At 41.7% G+C, this 27049-nt stretch overlaps 1 protein-coding gene across 10 annotated transcripts in view; it reads left to right on the top strand.

The window, feature by feature from the left end:
* The window catches only part of ADGRL3 (adhesion G protein-coupled receptor L3), a 1158007-nt gene that overhangs the window by 1091515 nt on the left and 39443 nt on the right, over window positions 1-27049 (top strand). For all 10 annotated transcript variants that reach the window (XM_069237928.1, XM_069237906.1, XM_069237923.1 and 7 more), the window contains 2 exons: window positions 9280-9414; window positions 13071-13167. In XM_069237928.1, coding sequence (XP_069094029.1) covers window positions 9280-9414; window positions 13071-13167 — 232 coding nt within the window. The remainder of the gene's footprint in view (window positions 1-9279; window positions 9415-13070; window positions 13168-27049) is intronic.

Here is a 27049-nt window from a genome sequence, read left to right as displayed (position 1 = left end):
GTTGTGCACCCAAAGCACCAGATAGTACACGGGGATCATTTGGATGAATGCACAAATTAGGAGACAGAAGCCGAGCATTAGGTATGCACTACCAAGTATTAAAAGTATGATCTATGTTGTTGTTGTTTTTAGAATACAGCTTTATGACTTATGTACGCTGTTTCTCTTTTAGTTTAGTTCATAAATTAAAAATTCCCATTGCAACCATGTGTTGTCAATTGTTTAGCTTCTGAGTAGCTATTCCAAGGCTGGACCTTTGTGCACACCGCCATGGTCAGAATGTAATTATTTTTACTAACAAATTTAAAAACTTTGGCTTTTTTTTGCTTTCCTCTTGATACAGTTCAGTTTTGTTACTGACTGTTCTCTGCCATTTGTCATGGTTTTGTTTTAATTCATCTTAGTATATTTCTTTAATTTGTCTCATTCAGCCTGATATTGTCTCTGCTACTTTGATGTTTTGTGGAAGAATCCCAATCAAAATAAAATATGATATTCTTATTACTTAAATGTGAGGACATGAACATCTTAAGTCAAAAAATGATAAATATATAATTGTAGGGCAGAGGAGCAACACACATTTACAAAGCAGTGGAAGAAAAACATTGCTGAAGAACTTCTAGCAACAACAATTCACATACGTTTGAGTGTGAGATCATGCCCACGGCCTCTTTGCAAATAACTGGTCTTGTGTGTTTAGGCACCAGGATGTCGTGGGAGTCAGGAATTCTGATCATCAAACAGAAGCAACTCCTGTGAAAATGTCCCTTGGTGCAACCATATGATAATATATATCAACATATTAAAGATCACTTGTGTATTAAGATTCTTTTTGGAAGGTCTTCTCATGCGTGAATGTGGAATATGCTTCTATTCAGTGGTTGAGCAACAGTGGTTTCTAGACCTCCGTGAATCCCAACAGACTTTGACAAGCAGCCGAGTGACCCCAGAATGCACACAAAATCTAGAAAGTATGCAAATTAATCCCTTATAGCAAGTCTTTGATTACTAATAATTCAAAACTATGTATTGCGTTAAACCTAAATGTTGCAGTATGAAATGGCATCTCTCCTCTGAAAAAAATAGTAGCATGCTATACTTTACAAAACACCTTCAGAAAACATAGAAGTAATTACTGACTATTGTTTCACTCCCACTTAGGAGTATGTCTCGACTCAGTAATATGCAACAAATCCAATTGTATAAGGTGGGTTAGCAGTGTGTAGACTGCATGTTAATTATATGCTTGCAATTTAAAAGCCAAATAGAGAGGATGTGAAAGAATGAAAAAAGATGCGAGAAAGGTGGTCACCTGCTGACAGACAGAAATTCCAATTTCTGAAAGAGGGCAATATTTACAGAGTAATCATTTCATTAGAAAAGAAGAAGAGAAGCACTCAAAATATTCAAATATTTTTTACATGCAGGGGCATGGTATTCACCAGGTCACCATGAGCTCTTCTTTTTCCTCCCCAAGGTTCAATGATAGAAATTATACATGCTAACCACTTGCCCATTGTGTCACATTTTAACACTGGCTGGTTCTTTTTGGCACCTCCTCATTAGTTTCTCATGCAGATAAACGCTCTTCAGCAGTCTAAAGTTCAGGTACTTAATGTAATTCAAGAAATTGCATTTGGAAAGATAGACGGGTAATTGTGAATAAAGGAAATGTTTTTCACCAAGGCCTACTTGAGTATCATGCTTGCGTTGTTTGTGATGTCAGACACAACCCAAGGTGAAAAACATGGGCTTTATTTACAGATATAAATCTAATATTTTGTGGCATGTATAATTCTTTTATTTCATCTTCCTCTGCTCTCATCAGCTTGAAGGGGTGGTAGAGCATCCGTGGGGGAGGTGTACATTGTATGCCCTCACATACGTCCACATCCTACCCCATATTACACTTGGTGTCCTACCACTCACCCCCAACATCCTATGGCCATCCCTCCTCTCCTGTGCCCACATTTAAAAAAAATCATACCTGCCATTCTACCACCCTTCCACGTCACCCTTACCACCACTCACCCCCCTAAATATTACAAAATCACCCAATGTCATGTCATTCACCCCCAGCCTTCAGTATTTCCTGTGCCTGACCTTTTGCTGCCTAAATTGTAAAAAACAATGGTGTCCTGCTGTCACTTCACACCCTCTTCATCTGCCTCACCCGGCCCAAATATAGAAAAATAATACCTGGTCTCAAGTCACACACCACCACAAGAGCTGAAGATGAGGCTGCAGCTGTTATTTAGCTGCTTCTCTCAAGCCTCTGAAAGGAGTACGCCCAGGGAAACAAGCACTTCTCTTTGAGACTTCACAGCAGTGATTTACCAGTGCTGCGTCGCAGTAGCAGTGAATAACTAGGTTCAGAATCTGGATTCATGCTTCCACCTCTCATCAGTAGCCACACATATCAAAATAGCATCGGCGAGGTAGGAAGGTAGAATTTAGTCATAAGGGAAGCATAATACATTCTTATTGATAGGTTATATCATCTAATAAATATTGATATCATAAAAATGTAGTATCAGAGATTTTCATGTTTCATTGACCCTAAAGACCTAAGTTGCACAAAGGTAACTGAGACAATTTCTTGAATACCAGTTAGAAAACTAAAATAGAACCCATATTTAAGTAGGCCTAGACTGCAGTATCAAGTAGATAATGACCAGGACATCTACAGAACTTCCTCTGTGAAAGAGTATACCACAGACATTAAAGATTTGCACTGGTGAAGAATGACTCGGAGCCACCCAGAATCTCACAAATGTATAAACTTTCTAGCACAAAAGCTATTTTGTACTTGGAATGTGTCCATTTCCTAGTGTAAACAGCGCTTTGCTCTGCTTTGCTTCAAAGGGGCATTATCGGGCTGTTACTTGGGCCAATCAGCACAAACACTCATAGTCATAGTTTTTCATGCAAATCTTAATCAGAGGAGTGAGGTTGGCTCAGGCTTTGCAGCAAAAAACCAAAACACCTCTTTTAAGCAGGTATTACAATTTTGCAACTTAGGGCCATATTTATACTTTTTGACACAAAACTGCGCTAACGCAGTTTTGCGTCAAAACAATTTGCGCCGGCTAACGCCATTCTGAAGCGCCATGCGGGCGCCGTATTTATTCAATGACGTTAGCCGGCGTTAGCCGGCGGAGCTGCCTGGTGTGCGTGAAAAAAAATGATGTACACCAGGCAGCGGTGGCATAGGGGAAAAAGGAGCTTGGACGCCAAAAAATGGGGCAAGTCAGGCTGAGGCAAAATTTTCGCCTCAACCCGATTTGCGCCATTTTTTTTACTCCCAACCCCCATTGAAATGACTCCTGTCTTAGCAAAGACAGGAGTCATGCCCCCTTGCCCAATGGCCATGCCCAGGGGACTTATGTCCCCTGGGCATGGTCATTTGGCATAGTGGCATGTAGGGGGGCACAAATCAGGCCCCCCTATGCCACAAAAAAAAAAAAAAATTGACTTACCTGAACTTACCTTATGTTCCCTGGGATGGGTCCCTCCATCCTTAGGTGTCCTCCTGGGGTGGGCTAGGGTGACAGGGGGTGTCCCTGGGGGCATGGGAGGGCACCTCTGGGCTCCTTCCGAGCCCACAGGTCCCTTAACGCCTGCCCTGACCAGGCGCTAAAAAACGACGCAAAAGCTGCTGGACGTCATTTTTTTTGACCCGCCAACTCCCGGGCGTGATTTTTGCCCGGGAGTGTAAATACGGCACACATGCCTCGGAGTCGATTTTTTTTACGGGAACGCCTACCTTGCATATCATTAACGCAAAGTAGGTGTTCACGCTAAAAAGTGACGCAAACTCCATGGACTTTGGCGCTAGACGCGTCTAACGCCAGAGTATAAATATGTAGTTAGTTTTGCGTCAAATTTGCGTAAAAAAAAACGACGCAAATCCGGCGCAAACGGAGTATAAATATGCCCCTTAGTGTGAATCTGAGAGTTCCTAAAACAGCCATTTTATTATGCTAGTGCAGGGAATGCAACAGAAGGATTTGTTTTAATAAATCGAACTGTGCACAGGAACTTTTGTTGTTCCGCTGCTTTGCGCAAAAAAGATAAATCTGGGCTATGGTGTTTATTGATTGTTGCATTACAGTATTCTGCACCTGGAGTAGTAGCAGAACATAAACATTATGTTCTCAGTGAGTGCCTTGTTAGTGGCATGACATGCCGCAATGAAGGAAGCAGAAAAGCAAATGAATAGTTCTTTCTATTACAGGATTACTCTTAAGTTTAGAACAGATTTCCAATGATTCAGCCATCCAGGAAAGATGCTAGAAGTACTCCAAGAAATATATATTTATATTTTTCCAAGAGTACTCCTCACATGGAGTTTATATGTGCTGGAAAATTCACCCTCTGTAAATGTAGTCAGTTGTGCTTTTTCCACACATAACTATTTCAAAACAACTTCTGAAAGTGCTTTTTCCCCAAGAAGAAATCTATTCTCTGCTCTTCCATTAAATACGAAGGCATTCCTTCAGGTAGCCACCCTCGCTCCATCCATTGTCAGAAGTAAATTTGAGAGTTTTACATGATACCAGAATGCACCTCCACAAATGTAGGTTTGTGGAGGCTCATCTTTCTATGTACACAAGCAAAATGGTTCACCGAGAAATGCCATGCAATCCCCTACGAAAATCTTAATTTACAAATGCCATTTTTTGCAGCACTGGCAAAATGTCTTATTTTGTAAGTGCACATTACAAACATAAAATCCTACCAGTGATGATATCTTAACGCGTGACTGGAATTGAAAGTCTGCAAAATGCTCATTTTGCTGAACTGTGATAAACCAGGTTGTGTGCAAGTCTATGTTAATCAAGGTGATAAAATATTGAGGATCTGTAAGTTGGAATGTGCAATTTCATAAGAATGGATGACATCAGAGCCTGAAAACTACGGGACAGACCATGACATGAAGTCCAATAAACTTAAAAGGTCGAAACCACGAAGCAATTTGAACTTGGTCATTTGCCTTATGCGTGACAACAGCAGGTTTAGTGAAAGTAAACCACTTTCTTACATTCACGAACAGTTTTTTATGAGTAAATCTTCCCCCTGAAGTGGACAGTCCAAGAGAGGAGTGTGAAAAGTATTACCCATTGACAAAGGCACTCGTGGCAGACAGTTTCCCCTCAATACCAGCACCTTGAAATCATGAATGCAGCGATGTAGGTCTGCTGTCCTTTGGAGGGCTCTTTTCGTGAATGTGCAACTCTTAGCAAGGATACACAGACTAAATGAATTAGGATTTCTATGAGCGATAGCAAACAGCTCCTATGAACCACAGCAGGTTGGCACATCAGACAAATCAGAAAGATTTCACCTGGTCCCATATCAGAAGCGCCATGTGATTAGGTTGGGCAGATTTCTTATTAAGCAAGTATAATCTTGTGGAATTCATGTCCAAGGAAACCAATGTACTTTAATTGTAATTGTTTACTCAGATCCACAGGAATACTGGGTTGTCCCTTCTTTTTTTTCCTTGGAGACTGGTTTGGGAAGACAATGTCTTCCAAGACCTGTAAAACAAGCGCATGGTAAAGGGATATTTTCTACTCAGTTCAGTTCTCTGTTGAAATCTTTCATGACTTTTGTACGCAATGTATACTAGCATGTGCAATTTTCACACAGACGATTGCAATACTTACCATTTATACGACAAGGAAGTTCATGACTTTGCCTACCACTAACTGTGATTACATCTTCCCAGTGACTTATCTGGCAGTAGTTATCTGGACTACTTTGTGCTTTCCACTCAATCAGGAAAGAGACAAAAGATACCTCTAATTTCATATGGTGTCATGGCCGGATGGAGCGCATTTTATGTAGGCAGTATAAACTGCTGTAGGACTGCTCTCAGAATCCCTGACATGGAGCGATTCTCTTATCTTTTTTTTTTTAAGAAACAATATGCCGGAATGAATACAGTGACAATTTGTAGCTTTGAATGAGCCACAAATATCAGTTTCTGTTCACTTTTCCCCTATAACTATTGCTACCACATTGCAATTTAGACTGTCCAGTGGGTTAATTACATGCTTCTGGAATCCTTGTGTGGCCTGCAGGTCATGTGTTTTTTCTGGTGTGCCAATTTAGCACTTCATCCTTGTGAAGTAAATAAATGAATCGCCACTAAAGTGGATGGCAGTAAAACCTGTTATTTACATCATCTAGAAATGATACTCCTCTGATCTTAATCACCATATAATAAGATATTATAACAACCATATAATTCCATATAATAAAAAGATGTTATAACAACGAAATGTATGAGTGGGTAGTGTGTTTCTCGGCCTTATTACGAGTGTGGCGGTCCAAGGCCTGCCACACTCACATTGATGTTGGATGCCGCACTCCGGGCTGTCCGACCTCCCAATTACAACGGGCGGACATGTTAAAAAACCCAAGTCCCCGCCAGGATCACATATCCCGATGGGGTGACGGCAGTCAGGCTTGTAGCCAGCCATGGTGACGCTGAACTCAGCGTCGCCTGGCTGATTACAACACCACATTCTGCCAGCCTTTTCATGAAAAGGCTGGTGGAAAGCCAGTGCTGGGAGCCCCCTAACCAGCACTGTCAGAATACGCACTCTCTGCTTTGCAGACAGCGCGCATTCCAAGGGTACTGGAGTGCTAGGATATTGGTCTCGGAGCCAAGACCAATATCCTAGCACTGTTTTCGCCAGTCAGCCTGTTGGGACCGTGTATTACAATGTTTCTGGTGGTCAGCCCGCAGGAACATTGTAATACGCACAGGAGTGAACCCCACCTCCTCGCGGATTTGGTGGTTCCGTGGTGGGATCACCAAAGTCATAATCAGGCCCTCTGTCTTGTTCCTGCATGATCAAAGTGCTGTATAAACCAAGAATGAAGTTTCCATCTGGAATGTAGCGCGGGAAGGGCTCCTCAAATTTGTTGCTTCCATTTTATAAATGTAGATTCTTCTCTGCTCGCGCACTCGCGCCACATCTGCAATGTTCACTCTGTCTTCAATCCATTCAAAACTACAGAGAAAATCTTTGGAGGAACCAAACCTGCTTCGGGCAGCACATCGTACTCCGCACACGCAAGAAAGAGCTTCACCTCGCCAAGCGATAGCCAATCTGCGAGAGGAATATATTTTCCCCAGTCACCTAACATGCCAACAGCACCAGTCCAAGAGATAGCTTTTCATTACCTGAAGACTCTGAAATCACCTCGGCTAGAAATGTAACAATGTGTACACCCAAGGGCCCTGGGCGCTTTGTATCTAGTTCTGAGGAAAACATATCTTTCCTTCTAGAAGAATGCACTGTTCAAACAGATATGCATTAACCCTCGCAGATAAAACCACCTTAAAAAACTATGCATTTTCCAAGGCCTTGCACAGAACAAAAAGCCAGTAAAGCAAGGTCTGCAGGTGTCATCCATTCTGAATAATCCATATGCTGCGTATCGCTGCCTGCAGACCTTTTCATAAATAACGTGTGGGCTGTGCATTAATGGCGACGTCCTTCTGCACAAACCTTTACAGCCGCTTGATGAAAGCCCCTCTAACAGCATATGGGGTAATCCTCAGTGACTACACACTCATCCCGGCCAAGGATGCGTGTTGTGAAAGCATGCCTCTGTGCATTATCATGCAATGAGGACAGGTATCGTTCATGTCTCAGAGAATGAATGCAGGGTCCTGTTTCCAATTTAAAAGTGTATTATATGGGCAGGGTGTTATCTAAGCCGCGAGACTCATGTACCTGTTGATGACACATGCAGAGGTTGGAACCGAATCTGCTTTCATTGGAATGGAGATTATTTCTGAGAAAAATGTGTCCTTGCATTAAACTAGCAGTGTGAAAGTAAATTTAAAATAATGCTTGGAAATGTGCTGTCATGACAGCAAAAAGAGTTTGAAAAAAGACAGGGCAGAGAGCTATGCAATCAAATGAATAAAAACTCAAAAACTGGATTTAAATGCAGGGAGGCAAAGAGGTGGTTGGAACATAGTTATTTTGCCCAAAATGCGAAGAAAAAAAAATTACACATACTAATAACAAACTGATGTGCTGTCAATAAATGTTTTGAAATACTAGATTCGGGTGCCTTGATTGTTGTCAGTTCATGTACTGTACCAAACAGAACCACACGTGTAAATGCAATCATTTGTGGGATAGAAGGCGACCACTGCCTCTAGGATATCTAAGAGATTAATTAATGCTTAATTTCTCTTTCTCTCTATTTCATTCTATTGTAATACTCTGCTTGTGAGAATAACCATGTCGTGGGACAAACTGGTGCTGTGGTGTTTTGTTATGTAAATGTACAGAACGAGGAAATGTTAGAAGGCGTTCTGTATTCCTAAGAAAACTCTGACTTGTTAAGACTGTTGTGCAGCTTCCCCTTTGCACCCTCCTCAGTACTGCAACATAGACTTGTTTTTTATTTCCTTTTTTATCATTATTAACAGGAGCAATCTGCTGCTTATTTCCCGATTGGATTATGGGATTTCGTTTTTTTGGCATAATATTTTTCCTTACACTTTACTCTTGTTATCTGTAATGTTGGCTCGCAGGAGCATGGTTTGAGCAGAAAGTATCTTGTGATTCGTGTGCACAGGATATGTCCTCATGTACAGTGTTTACCCTGACGTCCAATGTAACTCCTTTACCACAATACCTGTAACGTTTGTAGAAATCACGTGTATTACATGAGGGGAAAAATGAATAACAATTTTTGTCCACAGCTGCGGGACACACCGTGGAACAACGCTTTCCTGCAGCTAGCTCTTGTAAGCGTTGTGAGGGACTTCTCACTGGTAGCGACTCTTTAATCAGGCGAATTTTACATCCTCGGGAACCTGTTGGTAGTTACATTTTTGACTTTACTTGGATTTTGAGAAGACGTTCTCGATTTTGTGCCCACTAGGGATCTTTTACAAGCATTATTAACAAATTCCTAAATAAAGAACACCCAATTTCCTACATTTAATTGTTTAGTGTGCCTCAACAAAAACATATATTGCCTGTCTTAGTCCCTTCCCAAATTGTCCCAGACATGCCGATTGCATTCGGGCGCTGGCATAGTGGACACAACACACATTTGCTGTAATTCCACTCCGGATCCATCTGTCTGCAGTCATTTGCAATGGACGTCCTCTAATTACACGAGAAAAGGCTGTGCAATAGTAATGAATTCTGCAGAAAGAAGTGTTAGGTTTACAGTTTGTAACTAACTGTTGGAATGTCAGCTGACGGAGGTAACTTTTTTGTAATTGTTTAGGTGCGCAAAGAGTATGGAAAATGTCTGCGCACGCACTGCTGTAGTGGCAAAAGCACAGAGAACTCCATCGGCTCAGGGAAAACGTCGGGCTCTCGAACACCTGGGCGATATTCCACCGGTTCACAGGTGAACAATGTAAGTTGCCGCGTGTTGTTTATTTCCATTCAGTGTTGTATATTTTTAATTGTGCACATCTGCAAATTGCCTACGCAGTTATATACTTTGTGCGGCTTATGCTGAAAGGTGAACCATATGAAGTCTGGAGTGGTGCTTCTCAGTGATTTTGAAGTACGTACTCCTATATTTATGAGTAGTATAGTCAGGATTGACTTGTGCACTTTACCCAAGGTTGTGATAATTCTTAGTTATTGCAAGCCTTGGCAGAGAATGTGGGTCAGCTTTCGTACCACATTTCGATCCATCAATGAACAGATTGTGTCAGCTTTTTGATATCATATGCATTTGCAGCGTATGTTGGTCAGCTGTCACAACATCTTCGGTCCATCTCTTATGCATCAGCGAAGAGACTGTACAGTCAAGACTAACTGGATCAGTGGATCGCTGTCCCACGTGATAAATGTACCAACATATTTAGTTGCTTGGTGGCTACATGCCCTCTGGCGCGTGCACACACACTCACATAGACACGCCTAAACGCACACACAAGCAAATTTTAGAGCATATAACCTGTTTAAATCAAACTGTTTTGGCTGTCATGACTGTTCATCTGGGCAGAGCCTCAGGACTAACAACACAGACTTGCTGCTACTGAATTATGGAAAATGCAATTTAATGACTTCCTATTCTGAAAAAGCAGCGTCTCAGGGCTGTGGTTGGTACTTGAACCGCTTATGGAAAAGTTTCATTAGTAATTAAGAAATAGTCAAGTGGCGAAATGTCCTTGAATCTGTATTTGAATCATGCAGTGCAGCTCCTTAAGCATGGGCCCATGCATATGAAGAGCTTTTTGTGTAAAATGTTCAGCGACGTTTTCATCAATAGAAAGCAAAACACAAATTCACCCTCTACTGCTAATGGGTTCTAATTATGCCTGACACATCACATATTAAGAAAGAAACATACAATGAATAACAGTGTCTATCCTCCAAGGGAAACATGCTTGATTTTTGCACTTTTGAGGCCAGATTTCAGGGATTTCTATGGACAGGTATAATTTATGCTTCTTCGGCTCATTTTGTTAAAGCGTTTATGAGCCTTATTCATCTAGATTCCATGACATCTGACCCTATGTCTCGAAGGGTGTATATTCCCCGGAGGAAGCAAAAGAGATACAATGGTGGCTTAGCCATCTTTGGAATCTAAAACCGCAGAAGGTACATCTGAGAAGCAGCCATACATCTGTATTATGCCATACTGCAATCCATTATTTTGGAGATCAGCAGGGCAGGGGCAGGATGCGGATTATCATTATGTTCCTGGACACTGACAGCAGCCATTGGCTTGGGACATGTTCCCAAGGGTGTCTCCTTCAGCAGTGACCCAAATAGGCATGTGGGATCTCCACCTAAAAATAAAATCTGTACAGGGTAGAGTTGGAAAATTAAGATGTTTTGTTTGGGTGCACTTTGAAATAATAATTAACATACTGTTTACCAATTGTAATACAATAAAAATATTGGGAAAAGGAAATGATAAGCAGATTGATAAAACCACCTGTCATGAAAACTTCTCTTAGGATTATATACCTATCCCTCATTATCCACGGGAGCATTTCAAGCCTTTTTCCATACATGATGCAGAACCATCGAAAGTGTGTAGTTGGGGAATAACGGCTCTTGTATCTCCTTTCTGTCGGGCCTGATTCTAGGTTATCTGTGGTCTCTCGTACCCTGTTGTCAGGTGCACCATTCTCAGACAGTTCTGGCTCTTCATCTCATATCCTGGAACTTGTGGCCCTGTACTTAAAACACAAAAAGTAAAAGTACAGGTGCCAGAATGCTGAGCGATGTGAGCTAGAAATCTACAACAGGGTAAACATCTCGCACATGATATTAGACCATTTGCCACAAGATAGTTTATCCTTCACAGGGTGCTATAGAGGTGTACTCCCTCACTCAGTCTCCCTCCCACGACACACTGACACACCCTGAGGTGTCAGAAATATTCACTCTCCTGGATGATCAGTTGTCCTTCTTTTCAAAACTATCTTGCATGAGTTGGATTATCACAACAGGAAGACCCGGTACTATATGCACCCTCGTATTGTCTTTCACCAACCTCATTGTTCATTTGCTTAATTCCCATATATTTTACCAGTAAGGCAAGCGATATCAAATGCAGCACATACATCAGTGTAGATAGGATTACCCAGTCCCAGTATAGTGTAACTTGAATCATCGCTCCCTAAAAAGCAGAACATGAGAATGATAGTGGGAGGAATGAGAGCACCAACAGATTTGTGAACTTGCAAAATAGTAAATTTTCTAACATTCCTCAAGCTGTGCTTTGTTATTACCAAATGATTTTCATCCCAGAGCAATAGCATGTGTCTCTTAATCCCAGGTAACTGAAGCACTGCTTGGTCCAAACAGTTAAGGCCCATCCTGAATGTTATGGGTTTGCTGGCTCTGGTGGTTCAGGAGATCTGTGGTGACTCAGGGGAGCTGTGCATGGTGGCTCATATGCACCAGAGGACCCAATCCTGAAATATGAGATTGAAATCATTGTCCTAGGTTAAAATTCTGGTGGATTCCTACAGCCTTCTATCCTTTTCAGCTTGATAACATTTCCATCAAGTTGGGTTATTTGACACCAATTTGCCTCCCTGAGTGTGCTTTAAAAATCCATATGATTCTCATAACATGTTTTCCAGATTAAGGGGAGAACATTGCATGTTCTTCTAGATATTAGTGATAGACATGGGAAATTGCCCTATACCATTAGTCTCTGAGGCAAAAAAAAACAGAAAAAGCTATACACACACTGCTCTGAAACTCCAAACGGCACACTTAACAATGATCCTGCTGTTGTAAAGAATGCTCTATTTATAATCATTTCCATTTTCTCAATTTCCGCAGTATCTTTTCTGCAGATGTGGCCTTGCCAAGTGCCATGCATCACACAGTAGAGAAATGCAATGTCACGCTAATTTAGGAGATCCTCTTTGGTTTGCTCGCGGTGGTTTGAACTAGCTCTGCTGCTTGGAGTGAGAAGTGAAGATGCCATCAGCACCCTCACTGTTAGGTGGCAGTTGTCAGGGACTTGCACAGGCAGCTGAGATCTCCAGTCGGTGGAGTGCAGGCGCAAGGCAGGCCAGGGCTCAAACTAGTACCTCATACTATGTAATAGGGCAGCAGTGTATGTATTGTATATCATAAGCATAAGTGCTTGAGTGCACTCGCAATGCAGTGTCACTAAAATTGTCACCATGACAGGTCATGACATGTCACACCTATGCATACTCTAAACATATGCATGTCACACATAAGCATTCTGAAAACTTGGCAGCTATGTAGAATGTTGATGAACATATGCAGATGACATTAATAACAGACTGAAAGCAGGCCTGGTCCTCAGTGGGCAGGAATCATTAACCTGTCATACCGAGCGCTGGTGCAGTGCTATAAATCACCATTGTCTAGGCTTCTTGCGTTTCCCCACAGAGTGTTTAGAGAGAGACGTTTGGAACTAGCTGCAGACAAATGCAGAAAAGAAATAGAGCTGTCGCGCAAGTGACCATAAAGAAGGACTCGTTTGATCGCGCGTGCCGTCGGCGAACCTGTGACGTCTCTTGTTTCACTCGCCCGCTCCCCCTCTCTCCCTCTCCGCAGAGCCGGATTCGTCGGATGTGGAATGACACCGTCCGAAAGCAGTCCGAATCCTCCTTCATAACCGGAGACATAAACAGCTCGGCCTCCCTCAACAGAGGTAACTATAGACTCTTATTCATGTCTATAGCCGATGTGATTGCTTGCAGCACTCAAATGTAAATGGCTTTGTGAAATCCTGCCACCGTTTGCCATGAGGTAAGGGCATGTCACCTGAGTGCAAAACGCAGTTAGGAAGGCACTGTTAAATTACTCACAGCGTAAGCCAGTTTTAACACATGTTGTGAAGAGCAGTGTTTCTCTAAACGAGCCGAGAAATATTTAACATGTTAACGGAATGTGAGACAGTTTTGGTGTGTGCTTGTGACGCCTGGTTCCGGTGCTCGTAGGTGTCTTTATTTTGAAGTACATATTGCTAAATCCCAAGATTCAAACGTTCATCTCTGTCCTCGAAAAGCTGTGTCTGAGGCAGTGTTTTCTGTGAAGTACGCTGTCTTGAGGCATAAAACGTAGCATTTTAGGAAATAACTCAATGTCCTGATACTAGAGGCAGGCCAGGTGTTTTGTGAGATAAAATGTCCTACAACAAAAACTGCAAACACATTTCTGGAATTTTCTGCTGTGCCTGATTCATACAGCTGCGCGGGTCTCCTTCAAACACTCCATTAGGGTGGAAGGTGTATCCACAATGGCCTGTGATTGTATGGAACATGTGCTGCACAATGATACTGAGTATAAAGGGGTTGCATATTGGAACAGTGACGCACAAAGGCCATTTTGCCTGCAGACAAGATTTAAGTTTAATTATTAATTCTGAGTATTTCCAGTACTCATGGACTGCACCGTACTTTTTTTTAGATAGGCTTGTAGCAGAACGGAATACTTGTGTCAGCAGTGATGTGTGCACATTTTAAGTCCTATGTTGAAATCCATATTATTCATCCCATTTACAGCTAGAAAATAGTACTATTTGCAGTTAGCTTTATATGCAAATGCGAAAATGCAGTAAAATATATTTGGGATTCAGATATAAGGATAGCCTTATTTCGTGATTCTGTAGTTGCGAATACTGGTTTTTACTTTTTACAGAATATTTTTGGTTCTCTTCTCTACTAAGATGGAATGCCAATAGTTTGTGGAGGAGAGGTTTAATCGTTGACCTGGTATACGTTCACACTTGTTTCATCTAAATTTGTAGGAAAGCATGTTGTTTGTAGACACTTTTATCGAAAAGGGCTTATATTAAAATTATGTAAAGGTTTCTCTATTAATTACACAATTGTCATTGGCACTCTCTTTCACACTCTTGGCAGGAGTCGAGACTGATTCTAGCCTTACAGAATTCAGATTTATGATTTTACTGTTTCAGCAACCAATCTCTCACAACTCTCAGTATCATGTGGTCTAACTGAAGATGGCCACTTCCCACCACTGCTTAAAACTAACCCGACATCCATGGTAAGCGCCATTTGAGTGAGACACGTATCACCAAACTGATGCAAGCCTTTGAAGCCGGCACTTTCTCGAATAACATCTACCAACAAATATTTGGATTAGTCAAGAATTTGCCACGTAGATGATTATATATTTTTATATGATATAAATCAATAGGACATTTTCTCAGTGAGCTGACTTTATCCACATTTAGTTGTAATATGTACAACCATTATCACAGCAGGTGACATCCGAAGCATGGGAATATTTGTAGTTAATTGTAAAAGTATCAGTATATTTACCATCTCCACATTTCATGATAATGCAAATCATTGTAAAAGAGTTGGTGCCATAGCTGAACGCAGGAACTAATGCTAGTTACTTCGAATTACTAACCCCTTCAGCAAAATTGGTCCCCAACAGAGCAGTTTGTTTTTCTGCTCTTCCATAGTTTTGCTAGTGTGCAGTTCACTCAGCAATCTGTTACCTGTGTCCATTTAATACAGCAATTTCAATTCATTGCTTAAAGTGTTAGAGATAACCCTGCATGTCATTTCATAAATACTGTTGGAAAATGTACTTTTTGCAGGGTTATCCCCAAACTTTTTGCTTCTGACCTCCTGTTTTTATCCTGTGCTGAATTTTGTTTTTGCTGTCTTTATGGCTCTGGGCACTTTACCACTGTTGATCAGTGCTAAAGTGCTAGTACTCCCCGTCTAAATTGCATTGGTGATTGGTTTATCCATGATTGGCATATTTGATTTACTAGTAAGTCCCTTGTAAAGTGCACTATGTGTGCCTAGGGCGCACGAATAGCCCTGTAAACATGCCTCAGACCTGCCACTGCAGTGTCTGTGTGTGCAGTTTTGAACTGACACTTCGACCTGGCAAGTGCACCCACTTGCCAGGCTCAAACCTTCCGTTTTACCACGTATACGTCACCCCTGAAGGAAGCCCAAGGCAACCCCATGGGCAGGGTGCAGTTAATTTAAAAGGTAGAATATGTACTAGCGTGTTTTACATGTCTTGATAGTGAAATACTGCTAAATTCGTTTTTGACTATTGCAAGGCCTATTTCTCCCAGAGCGTAGCATATGGATTGCCTTGAAATACCTTTTACATGTAATTTCTCATTGGAAGCAGGTAGAGATATGAAGTTTGAGGAATCTAAACTCGAAATTTAAAAGTAAATTTTTGGGTGAAGTTGTTTTTTGAATTGTAGGTTTGAAAATGCCACTTTTAGAAAATGATCATTTTCTTGCTTAACCATTCTGTGTTTCTGTGGAATACACGTTTCAGTCAGGATGACAGCTGGGCTGTTTGTGAATTCACTCTAGACAGTCACACAAAGGGAGTGGAGTTGTGTCCTAAATTTTCTGTTGGGCCTTCCTATGCTAGAGTGGTGGGAGGAGCTGACACCCACACTTGTATGGGGCTGTGCTTGCCCTTACACAATGCAGTCTCCTACCCCGTAGAGTGTGTTTGGGGCCAGGGCAATGAAAGGTAGGTCTTGTGCACTACACAGACTTCTCTCCGAAGTTTGCCTACTTCAAAGACAGAAATGGGTATAAGTACTGGAACTCTGACACCACAAAGTTAGAACACTTCTGGACCGAGTTCATTCTTCCTGGAAGAAGGGCTGGATACTGTAGGAGGGACTGCCACTCTGCCTGTTGCTTTGTTGTTCTAGCCTGCTGTTTGCTGCTTCTGTCGTGTGACTGAAAGTACTGGACTTTGCTTTCTACATCCTGCTTTCCAAGGTTCTCTAAGGGCTTGAACTGCGCTTGTCTCCTCATAAGAAGTCTCAGGGACATCAAAGACTTCATCTACCAGTGCCTGGGCTCTTTTGTGGAGAGTCCTGACTTGTCAAGTGGTGCCAATTCCAGTCCCTGGGACTTGGAAGTGTGAGCTGGACATCTGAATGAGAAAATCCATGCATCGATGTGCCACGACTGCAGAATTAACACCGTGCCTGGTTCCTCACAGCTCAGTCAACACAGTGCCTCTGGATTTTCCATGCATCTTCCCCGGGGCCTCCACACTGCAGTAAGCAACTGGGGTTGCGTGTCGAGAAATGAACGCATTGCCTCTCTTGAGAGGAAATAATTGACGCATTACCTCCCCAAAATAGTAAGGAATCCACGCATTGCTTTGCTTATTGGTGCCTCATCTCCCCTGCGGCCCTCATCATCTTTTTTTTTATGCATCCCAGTACTTTGTACTAAAAAGATACAACCATTGATTCCTATGAACTAAGACTCATTTAAACTTTAAAAAGTGATATCTTTACCTGTGTGTGTTGGATTTTTTTCGTTTTGGTCTTGTTTGACTCAGATAAATATTGACTATTTTCCTAAACTGGTGTACTTCTGTGGTGTTTTCATTGTTTTACTCTGTGTCTGTGCAAATACTTTATACATTTCCCGAGTTACGCCTGACTGCTTGTGCCAAGCTACCAAGGGGGTGAGCAGAGCTTATCTTAGCTGTGTGACTCCATTAACCTTGCTAGAGTAAATGTCCATACAACCCCATTTCTAACAAATTCTCTACCATGAAACAACAAAACAGACTTTGTCAGTCACTGTATGGAAGAACGCCAATAAATTACATCCGAGGTGGGGTGAGTAGTTCTCTTGTCAGCACAAATCAACCATACCTGCCATTTTGCATTTTCCTTGATTCCTTAATGGTGAGCACTAATACACACAGGAAATGCTTTAGTCAATCTTTGCCATTCCCAAGAGAATTTCAGGAGAAGTTGAATGGAAGGGTTCTGACATCAGGAAATGTTGCTAGTATCTTTTCATAACAACATGGAAGTTCTGTAAGGTGGAAGAATTACAGTGGTGAAAATGCCTTCACCTCCCAAAATCTTTAAAAACCTCTATCTTTCTGTCTATTCTCAACTGTGATAGTTCAGTTATTTCAGGTAAAAGCTATAGGATACAGAAGGGCACAGTTTGTCAGTTATTGCTGTGAAACAGTCTACAGAGAGAAAACCCCTTGCAGGCTTAAAAAAAAAGATTTTGCCAGCCTCTGTAGTACAAAGTGTTAAATGGGTTATTGGATGCTTTGGTGATGGTGTTGTATTTCAAGCCCCAAAATTTATAGCCTGGTTTCTGTGTTTTGCATCTTTTTGTGGAGGAGGACACTTTCTGTCTTGTTTTGTGTGTCAATATAAATCTCTACTCATTTGTGGAATGTGATGGCGCCATGTTGTAGTGTATGGTGTGTATGTTTATTTTGCATATAACAGACCCAAGGGTTCTAAATTGCTTTTAAGCACAGTCACAAGATCAAATTCATACGACCTTATTAGAAATTTGCTGGATTTTCGGTGCAGTGATACTGGTGGGGCCACAATTTCTTATTCCATCAGGTGTCCACCAGAAATGGAAATGAAGACCTAGGAATATCAGGTCCAGGTCATTTTGTTCCGATTTACGGAGGAAAGTCTTCAAGATATTTTCCATCTGTTTTGAGCAAATAAAATATGTTCACAGGAGGGCCAAGTAAGCTAGGGCATCATGGGTGAGGACAGAGAGGGGATTGTGTGAGCTCCCCTTGGTGTTGCAAAGGTCGAGCTGTGCTCCTGCCTCTGCTCCAGGCCTGGTGCCTATCGACCCAGAATCATAGGGCTCAGAATCACATGCCTACTTTTAATATATTTCTTTCCCAGCCCGTCACCCCTTACCCACGTTAGTGGTCTGGTTGGGATCCAGCCATTCACAATGAAAGCCATAGTGGCTAGAGATGTGATCTTGCAACTGGAAGGTTACGTGGTATTAAATCATAGATAACCATACATAATGGACAAGATGGAAGAACATGATTTAATAAATAAAAGGGGGACAACCTAAGAGCCATTTTGCAAAAGGGGGTTTCGAGGCTCACCTTGAACTACATGAGAGGTTGGTGTGGCAGTTATGAGTAGAAGGGGTGTTCTAAGGGCTGGGAGCCAAACTGAAAGTAGTTTGTCACCCCTATTCTTCGATCTGATTTTGGGTGTGATCAGCAGACATTCATCAACTATGCTCAAGTTATGCATGTTGTGAATCAGGGTTTTTTGCATGATTTTTTCCAGCAGATATTTAGGGATGATTAATTATTTAGTAAGGCAGAGATTCTTGCACATAATTTATTCTTTGCCTAGGAGCCATTGTGTGCTTTTGAACTGTTCTGCTACTGGTTTGTGTTTTTTAGGTCGAAGATCAGTCTCGTGTCTTAATTTTGATTGGTTTGAAGCTTGTCTATTTGGTGCTGTGTGCATTAGTTAAGGTTTGAGTGACCAGACCCCAAATTCCCTAGACTGGGAAAAAAGGGAGAGTCTTTCTGACAAGTTTGATTTGGGGGATATTGTTTGCACCACTACACCCACGTGCAAATTCTCACTGCACCCACTTTCAAATTCCCACTTCCCACTTGCAAATTCCAAGCTGTCTGTCCCATCCCACCCACTGAATGTGTGAGATAGACAGCTGGGAAATCGGAGAGAGCAGACGGGAGTAGAAAATTTATGAGCCCCTTGTGAAGGTTTTATTTACCAATCTACTTTTCTGGAAGGACATTACGAAGATTCACACTGCATACGAGTGAGTCATGGTTACTTCATTCTGAGATCTCTTTTCCATTATAGTGTTGACCACATGGACTTACCATCCTTATCACACCACATTGGTGCCTTTAGAATTAGTATGAGCTTATCCATCTGCTAAGAAGTGGTATCATTGACATCATCATCATGTTCTGACCTGTGAGAGGACCCCCAGCCTTATAATTCCCTACTGCCTTTTGAGGATTTGCAGATCTGCGCACTGTTTGCACAATGTGAGACCATATTTTGAGCTTTCAAGTTTAGTGTCTACTGTATTCCTCATCACAATTCCTTTTTGTGAAGTGTTTTAAACTTTGCACCATTTTTATTTAGGAAATTATTGTCTTTGTGACACATAATAGCATTTATGGGATTCATTTGCATACTAGTGCATTAATTGTGCTTAATGGGCTACAAGATGGTGTCACACACTAAGTAAGCAAGCTGATGTGTTCCTGGCTTCGTGGAGGATCAAGCACTTTGGCACTGTGGCATTTCAGCTACAATGCCTTTCACAGTAGTAGAGGAGAGTCGCTATAAAAGGTGGGTGTTTGCTAGCAGTGTCTTTAAGAGAAGTGCTGAGACGAATGCATTTCATCAGGTTCGAGATCAGAGCTGTTTGTGCTGGTCATGCATGGCATACTTGCTACTTTGGAAGGTGAGTCATGCAATAGTGCTAAGATATTTTGTGGCGCGTCTCTAGGGTTGAGACAACATTATGGAGTCACAGTGATCACTATTTATGTCACTTTCAAACGAGACAGCTAATGCACCTATATGCTTCTGTCTGTTCAGATGTTTTGTGTATGTCAGCATGTGGATGAGTATGGGAAGAATGGGGTGCCTCTTCAAGGTGCTAGATGATCTCTGTTGACTTTTCAGTGAATTGGGTATGTAAAACAATACTGGTCATATTGTGATGTGCCAGGACTGTTGGTTAATGTGATTATCAGTGGTTTTGTTTAGTGGCACCCTGTATATCAACACCAGAATATCGATGGGACTCAGTATACAGGACAAAATATTGAAATTGAAATATTAATAGGTAAGTCTAGATTTCTTATAACTAACTACTCATATGTATCTTGACAATATATATATATTCAAGGTGCGTAGATGTGGAGTTTGTAAATCTATATTTCCTTCTGTGAACTTTCTTTTCTATATTTTGACCTTCAACATTCTGATCTCGATATTCCTATACCACGATATGCAGAAGTCGATATTCAGCAGTTTTGCACTGGAAAGGCACTACTTTTCTATAATGGTCTTCTGCCTCTGTAATGGAGAATGTTTATGTATAATGCAAGCTGAATGATCTAACTGTGTTCATAGGTGGATGTTTTGCAGAGTGCAGTGGAGGCTGAGCACCATGCCAGAACCTTATGTGATAGAGTGCTTTGTCTGCTGTGTGATTGGTTAGGGAACTCCCTTGAGGCTGTAGCAAGCTATCTTAATTCTTCCTCATGCCTGAATTGAAGAATAGTTGGTGAAAAATAGACAGGCTTGTAAGCCATGTGCAGGTGCGCCTAAATTAATGTCAAGTAGTTTCTAATGTGTTTCCCTACCATTTTATCCAGTATCCAGTAGATTGGCATAAGGTAGCATCTGTTAGACTTGACCTTTAAATCAGCGACCTGTCCTTGGTTAGATCAGCAAATGTGGGATGTGTTAAAAGTTAGTGGGTTGAAATTAAACGGGTGTGGACAGGCGTCCTGGAACTATGGGGACTAGAGGTGCTGCACTGCCGCCCAGATAATAGAATTCAGATGGTGAAAAAGCAATAAAAGGTCATTGAAGTATACTTCTTGTAGCAGCACGAGCAGTGCCTTCACAGATACTGTCAAACATTAGTCGTCTTCTTTTCACAAACTGCTGGTAACTATTTTAACACAGGGTGTTTATATTTTTCCTGTTCGGGAATTTTTGGTGATTAAGTGATTTGTGGAAACGGACGAGACAGCTCAAAGATATTCTAACTCACATCTACAAATAAAAACATTTGTTTGCTTTGCAAAGTAAACTTTAAAATATTTCGAAATAGTCCAGGAGCATGCAAAGTACACATGAGGCACATTAATTCCCTAATTCTGAAGCTTTGTGAGAACACAGTGGGTTCAAATAATCCAAAACACATTGTCTGCTTTATGTGGTGTATACAAGTTAAAACAACACTTTAATCGCTATTTGGAATATTCCTTCTTTAAGTAGCAGTTAGATTTTCCACACCCCTTATCCTCATGGACCTGACATCAGGGCTCTACAAGAAGCATTGTTCTAGCACCTCTGGATGAGGGGCTACAAAGGCGAGATGGATGTGGTGAGAAAGTTTGATGTGTGCTCAAAAGTATAAAGTGCAACTGAATATGGTATCTAGCGACGGTGAAACACACTATGTGCTGTGTTTACATGGCCACTCTGACCGTGTAGCACATGGATGTGGATACTTAGTAGAACTTGGTCCCTTTAAATCTAAAACTCTCGTAAGGAAGGAAAACATTACATATTCAGCTAATGTATTCTAAAATTTAGTGCACCTGGAGTTAAAGTTTCACTTTCCCATAGAAAAGCAAGCGCATTATCTAGCTGATATCAGTTGTACCACTGTGAGTCTGCATAATGTGCACTCTACTGTGTTGTGGTGTGTTTATGTATGGGTGTAGTATGGTATGCAGCATGTTGTGGTGTGTTTATGTATGGGTGTAGTGTGGTATGCAGCATGTTGTGGTGTGTTTATGTATGGGTGTAGTGTGGTATGCAGCAGTGCTGTATGCCATGGTTTGGTGTGATGTGGTACAATGTGATGTGGCCTGGTAAAGTGTGATGTTAAATAGCGTCATCTAAGGGGTATTCTGGATGGTGTGCGGCAGTTTGATGCTATGATAATATCCATCAATCATATTGTGAAGATGGGAAGTTTGCATGCCAAGTGTGTGTTTTATTGGGATGGTTTGAACTCAATTACTGTGAGTAGAGAAGTTTAGTACCCGACCTTTGTGCCAGCACCTGGGTGAAATGGTAAGCTAGATGTTGCTCAGTTCTTTAGCTTTGTTATTCCGCATTAGGCTCTTTCTGTGGATGGGTAATAACCACTGTTTGTCTAGGTGGTTGAATTCGTGTCCTATACTGAGTGAGTGATGTGTGCAAGGTAGAGAAATTCACAAGTGGTACAAATAACGTTCAAGCTGCTGTATTTATGCGCGATGTTTTGCAGCTCATGCGAAGGGAGGTTTTGATGCTTCTGTTACGTGTGGTGGTTTACTGCTTCAGTTTTTTTCATTTGATTTCTACAGTAGCAAAAGCGTGTTCACGAAAGTTTGGTGTAACCTTCAGTTGTTTTCTTTGGAATATAGAGAATTGACCTTTCCTGTTTTTTGGGTTATATGTACATAAGTACAGTGCACCCTGTACTTGGGGTTTGCTGCTGCCTGCAGTGATGTTCGGCTGTATTTTTACATGTTGTTGCAATACAAATAATACATAGTTTGTCTTTGTCTGCTAAGTCTTCTAAAGGTCCAAGGTGCATAGAGTTTTGTGATGCATTGCTGTCTGAGACATAGTTGTCTGCGAATCTCTGCTTGCACGCAGAATTTGATGTTTAAATGGAAAGTGGAGTAAGGGGTATAATCTGTGGGGATGGCAATCAGTGAGTTGGATAGAGGAGACCGAACGGGAATCTCTGCCACTGCTATGCACCACGTTTGCCTGGAACTGATTAAACAAAAAGTTTTCGACCTGCTTGAGCCCTCTCTCTTCCTTGGTAGGCTGTGTTCTATTGCAGCGAGATATTTATGGTCTGATTAGTTTGTATGTGTTCATACAGAGAGAGACACAAGGAAAGGTGGAGCAGAGAGCGAATGAGAGAGAACAAGTGGAAGTGAAAAACAGAGAGAGGAATGAGAGTCAAAGAGAGTTATATAAATTGTGCATTTAAAAAAGACATCAAGAAAGATGTTAAAAAAGAAAAAGTGAGTGAACTCGAGCTAGAAATGAGTGGCAGGACGCGAGCTAGAGAGCAGTGCTTAATTTGAGCCGGTGGTTGCTGGTGGGGCGCAACAGCACTTATTTTTGGGGACCGTCACTTATTTTTCCTCAAAGGACACTTACCAAAAGCAAGAGAGGGAAAAACGCACAAAGGGGGAAGAAGAGAAAGACAGAAAAGCCTTTGCAGAGAGGGAGTAAGAAGGAACATGCAAGAGTAAGATAAAGGGGCAAGGGAGTGCCTGGTAGTGTATTAAACAGGCATTAGGTGGGTTATAACAACACAGCCTTGGTATTTGACGCAAAGACATTTAAAAGTACAGGCCGTGGGCTACTGAGCAGAGCTTTGGGCTCTGGCACTCATTCTTTTACAAATTCATCTCTGCTGGAGAGTATTTATAAAGAGAAACAATGCAGTAGGCCATAGAAATTGAGACAGGAAAAAGATGGAATGAAAAATATATATTGAGAGAACTTGAGGTACAACTAGAGAAAGTGGGAGAAAGGGGCGCCGAGACAGCTGGGGTAATAGAGGGAAAGAGAAGAATGTACTTAGTTTGTAAATGTAGAGATGAAGGGAAGAATTCAGCCTAAGAGATAAGGGTAAGGAGAATCAAAAAAGCAAGGCCTTAAAGGGGAAGCACAAGAGAGAGAGGAAAAGGGGAGCTAGGAGAGTAAGGGATAAACTGAGCAAGAGCTATGGGAATAAAGTAATGTACTGAAAGATAAGTCAGAGAGACGCTAGCAAAGGCTTAGAAGGGGGAGAGACAGCGCCCACTCCTCCGCCCTCCCACCCCCTCCAGCAGCAGCAGCTGTAAAACCTTTACAGTAAAACCATAATAAACTGGGTTTATTATGGTTTTACTGTAAAAGGGGTGGGCCATGGGGCGTGACAGGGACAGAGGGGGGTGCACAGCCCTCCTACTCAGTGTGCATGTAGAGTTGGCCAGCCAAACATACACACGCCCTAGGCTCTCTCCAACCTGGCACTGTGTTGCCAGGTGGGAGAGAGCAGGCAGAGACTCTCACTCTGCCTTGGAGCGCCCTGGCTGGGTGCTCCGTCCAATCCTATCACTGTTTTCATGCTGCCACCAGCATGAAAGTAGTGTTAAGATTGGATGCAGGGCAGGCAGGGAGCCTGTGCCTGCAGTGGAGGACCGGAGCGGCGTGGCGAGAAAGGTTTTTTAAAAATATATTTGTATTATTATTATTATTTTTTTTTGTCATCCATCCCTCCATATCAAGCCCCCCTGCGCCACCCTGCCCCTTTTTCTCCCGCAAGCCGCGACTAGGGAGAGAACGATAATCAAAGGGAGGAAAGGGGTTGAGGATCTGCACGAGGGAATGAGAGGAACAGACAAAACAGTAATGTGAGGAGAGTTGGGAAGGATGAAGTCTACAGAGAGCAGAGACAGAAGAGAACAATAACACGATCTTTCTTGAGGGAGGTAACTATTGTAGTGGCTTTCTACACGTCATGTGAGAGGTTAATTATACCAGTTAATCTATAACAGTGCCCAGATTCTATGGCACTTAAGACATTTATTGCCCAGCAGTGACAGCGTTGAATTCTATGTACCTATGTTTGTTTACTTGGCTACATTTGTAATGAGAAAGCGTTTGCTAGGGCGTATGAATGCTTGTAATGAGTCTTTCAAATAGTTTGGCACAGTACACCTTTTGTATATATTAAGCGCATCCTATGCTACTGCAGATATCAGTTACAATTTTTTGACTTTTACATATGTAACTCATTGTCCCTTTTTATACCATCTTCAGTAATTGGCATGAAGCAAGGTTCTAAAGCATTTGCAAATAGGTAAAGTCTATGTTTCATGATATGAGCACTGATGAGAAGCAAATCTTTGAATAATGTATTTTTTCTGTTTTATTAAACTTCAATTTTTTAAATCGCGCAAACATTCTTCATGGCAAGAGGTATAAATTAAGACGTAAACAAAAACACTGTGTAACATATGCATGGGGCAACACTGTACACTCTGTACACTGTTAAACGATAATATAGAAGTAGTGTTTTGTAAATGTTCTTGACGCTGACACATTTTATTACAAGACTTTACTTTGTTTTCCCATATAGCAGGGTTCTGCAAAGTCGGTCCTGGAGAGCCGGGTCCATGCCAGTTTTTTAGCATATCCACATTTAGAAAAAAGATGTTTCAGAAATCTACATGTTTCTAAAAGTGGATATGCTAAAAATCTGGCATGGATCCTGCTCTCCATGACCAACTTTGCAGAACTCTGCCCTATAGCAATAGCAAGCATGCCCATCTCCTCCCTTCTCGCTCTTCTCCTTCATTGAAAATATCTGGAAAATTAATCCTCCCGGTTTGCATACTCTGGGGCGCTTGGGAAGTTTGTAAGGTATCCCCTTTCCTCGCGTTGCTCTAAAGATCTATCTGCTTTTATTAGTGTCGTTGAAAACCATAACCTCTTCAATTTTTGTGTTTATCACACACAGCTCTGCCAAAAATAATTAGTACTTTCATATGCCTATAAATTGGCAAGGGTCAATCATGCACTGTGGTCCTCCTCTTCGAGCTCAAATTTTCCCTAGTTCTAAACACATTACTACACATCTCCCCACCATTCTTTTATTTCCCACCTTATCAGTTCTTACAAATGAGTGAAATATATAACCAGTGCGTTAAAACACAAATATAAAAATAGTCTCTTTGGAATTAAAATATCTAAATAATTTTGTTTAAATGGATGCACAGTAACGGTCAGTACCAAAATAGTATTTTATCAGATGTGTCCACCAAACTACAACACTGCACCTAGATGATTTTCTTTAGGTCCTCAGCCAGTCCAGAGTGCTCATTTGGGGTGGTGCATCAGATGAAATGACAGTTGCCTAAGTAGGTGTACACTCATCTGTGTTGTAATGTTGCAAGCTTCCACACAAGCACTTCAGAATAGTTCGTCTGTGCCAGGGTGAAATTGGAAAGATGAGAACCGTCCATTTTTAGGCTTTATTTGGTTAATCACTCAAACATCAAGCCACAAGAACCACCATGGTTCATGTCGTGCCCTCCAAGTTTCTAGCTCCTCCTGTACAATAGCAGGACGGGAGTGAAAGCCACAGCCATGTTTCAGGTCTCAGGGACGTCTAAATGCAAACTCTTGCATTAGGCACAATGAATTCAATGAGCCAACAGCAATTTCAGTGTCCCAAGTAAAATAATCAGTTCTGAGTAGCAGGAAGGGCACCAGGGTTAAGCTGATGAACTGGTTGGCACAGTTCCAATAACTAAGGGTTATTTCAATTAGACATATTGACATAGAAGCTGATCTTTGACCCACATCACCTTGGAAAAGAGGGGATGCCCTCTTCACATGGCATGGTTGCAAAATGTGCTCCTTTCTGACGGATATTACAGAAGGGGTTGTACAAGCATCTCCAGCCACCTCTGTAGTTTGAAAGAGCGCCAGAGGTGGAAAATAATTAAGAATGCTCAGCCCAAGGGAATTTCTGTAATGTCTGCTATTTTCCAGGACTTAGCAAAAACCAATCGGTAAATTTAGTGGTTGGAGATTGTACATGTTAATAAGTATAGACATTAACAAACAAAATAAGATGCATTACCATGAGGGCTTCATCTAACATTGCAGCCACTGCTGACAATTCCATGAGGTGCGTTAAGGCAGCAGCCCAAAGGCCGGATTTACCTACTACAAACGATGCAAAAAATGTTCCTTATGTAATGACTTCAGAGAATCCTGGGCACGATATTGTATTTGTATTTTGTCTTGAACATCAATTCCCCAAAATGCCAGGGGTAGCGAAAGTGACATCACATACCCTTTGAGCTTAATGTCATGCATCCCCTTAACCATAATGGAGTCACATTAATTGTCCTGTGCGACAATCTTTTTTGGCCCCCCGCCCAACCACATGACCACCTCCTCGGATTCCCTCACTACCACGCATCAAAAGTGCCCCTCATCTCTC

Source organism: Pleurodeles waltl, chromosome 1_2, assembly GCF_031143425.1.
Source record: "Pleurodeles waltl isolate 20211129_DDA chromosome 1_2, aPleWal1.hap1.20221129, whole genome shotgun sequence".
Taxonomy (NCBI): Eukaryota; Metazoa; Chordata; class Amphibia; order Caudata; family Salamandridae; genus Pleurodeles; species Pleurodeles waltl.
The sequence above is the reverse complement of the archived record's forward strand: the minus strand, read 5'-3'. Positions and strand labels throughout refer to the sequence as shown.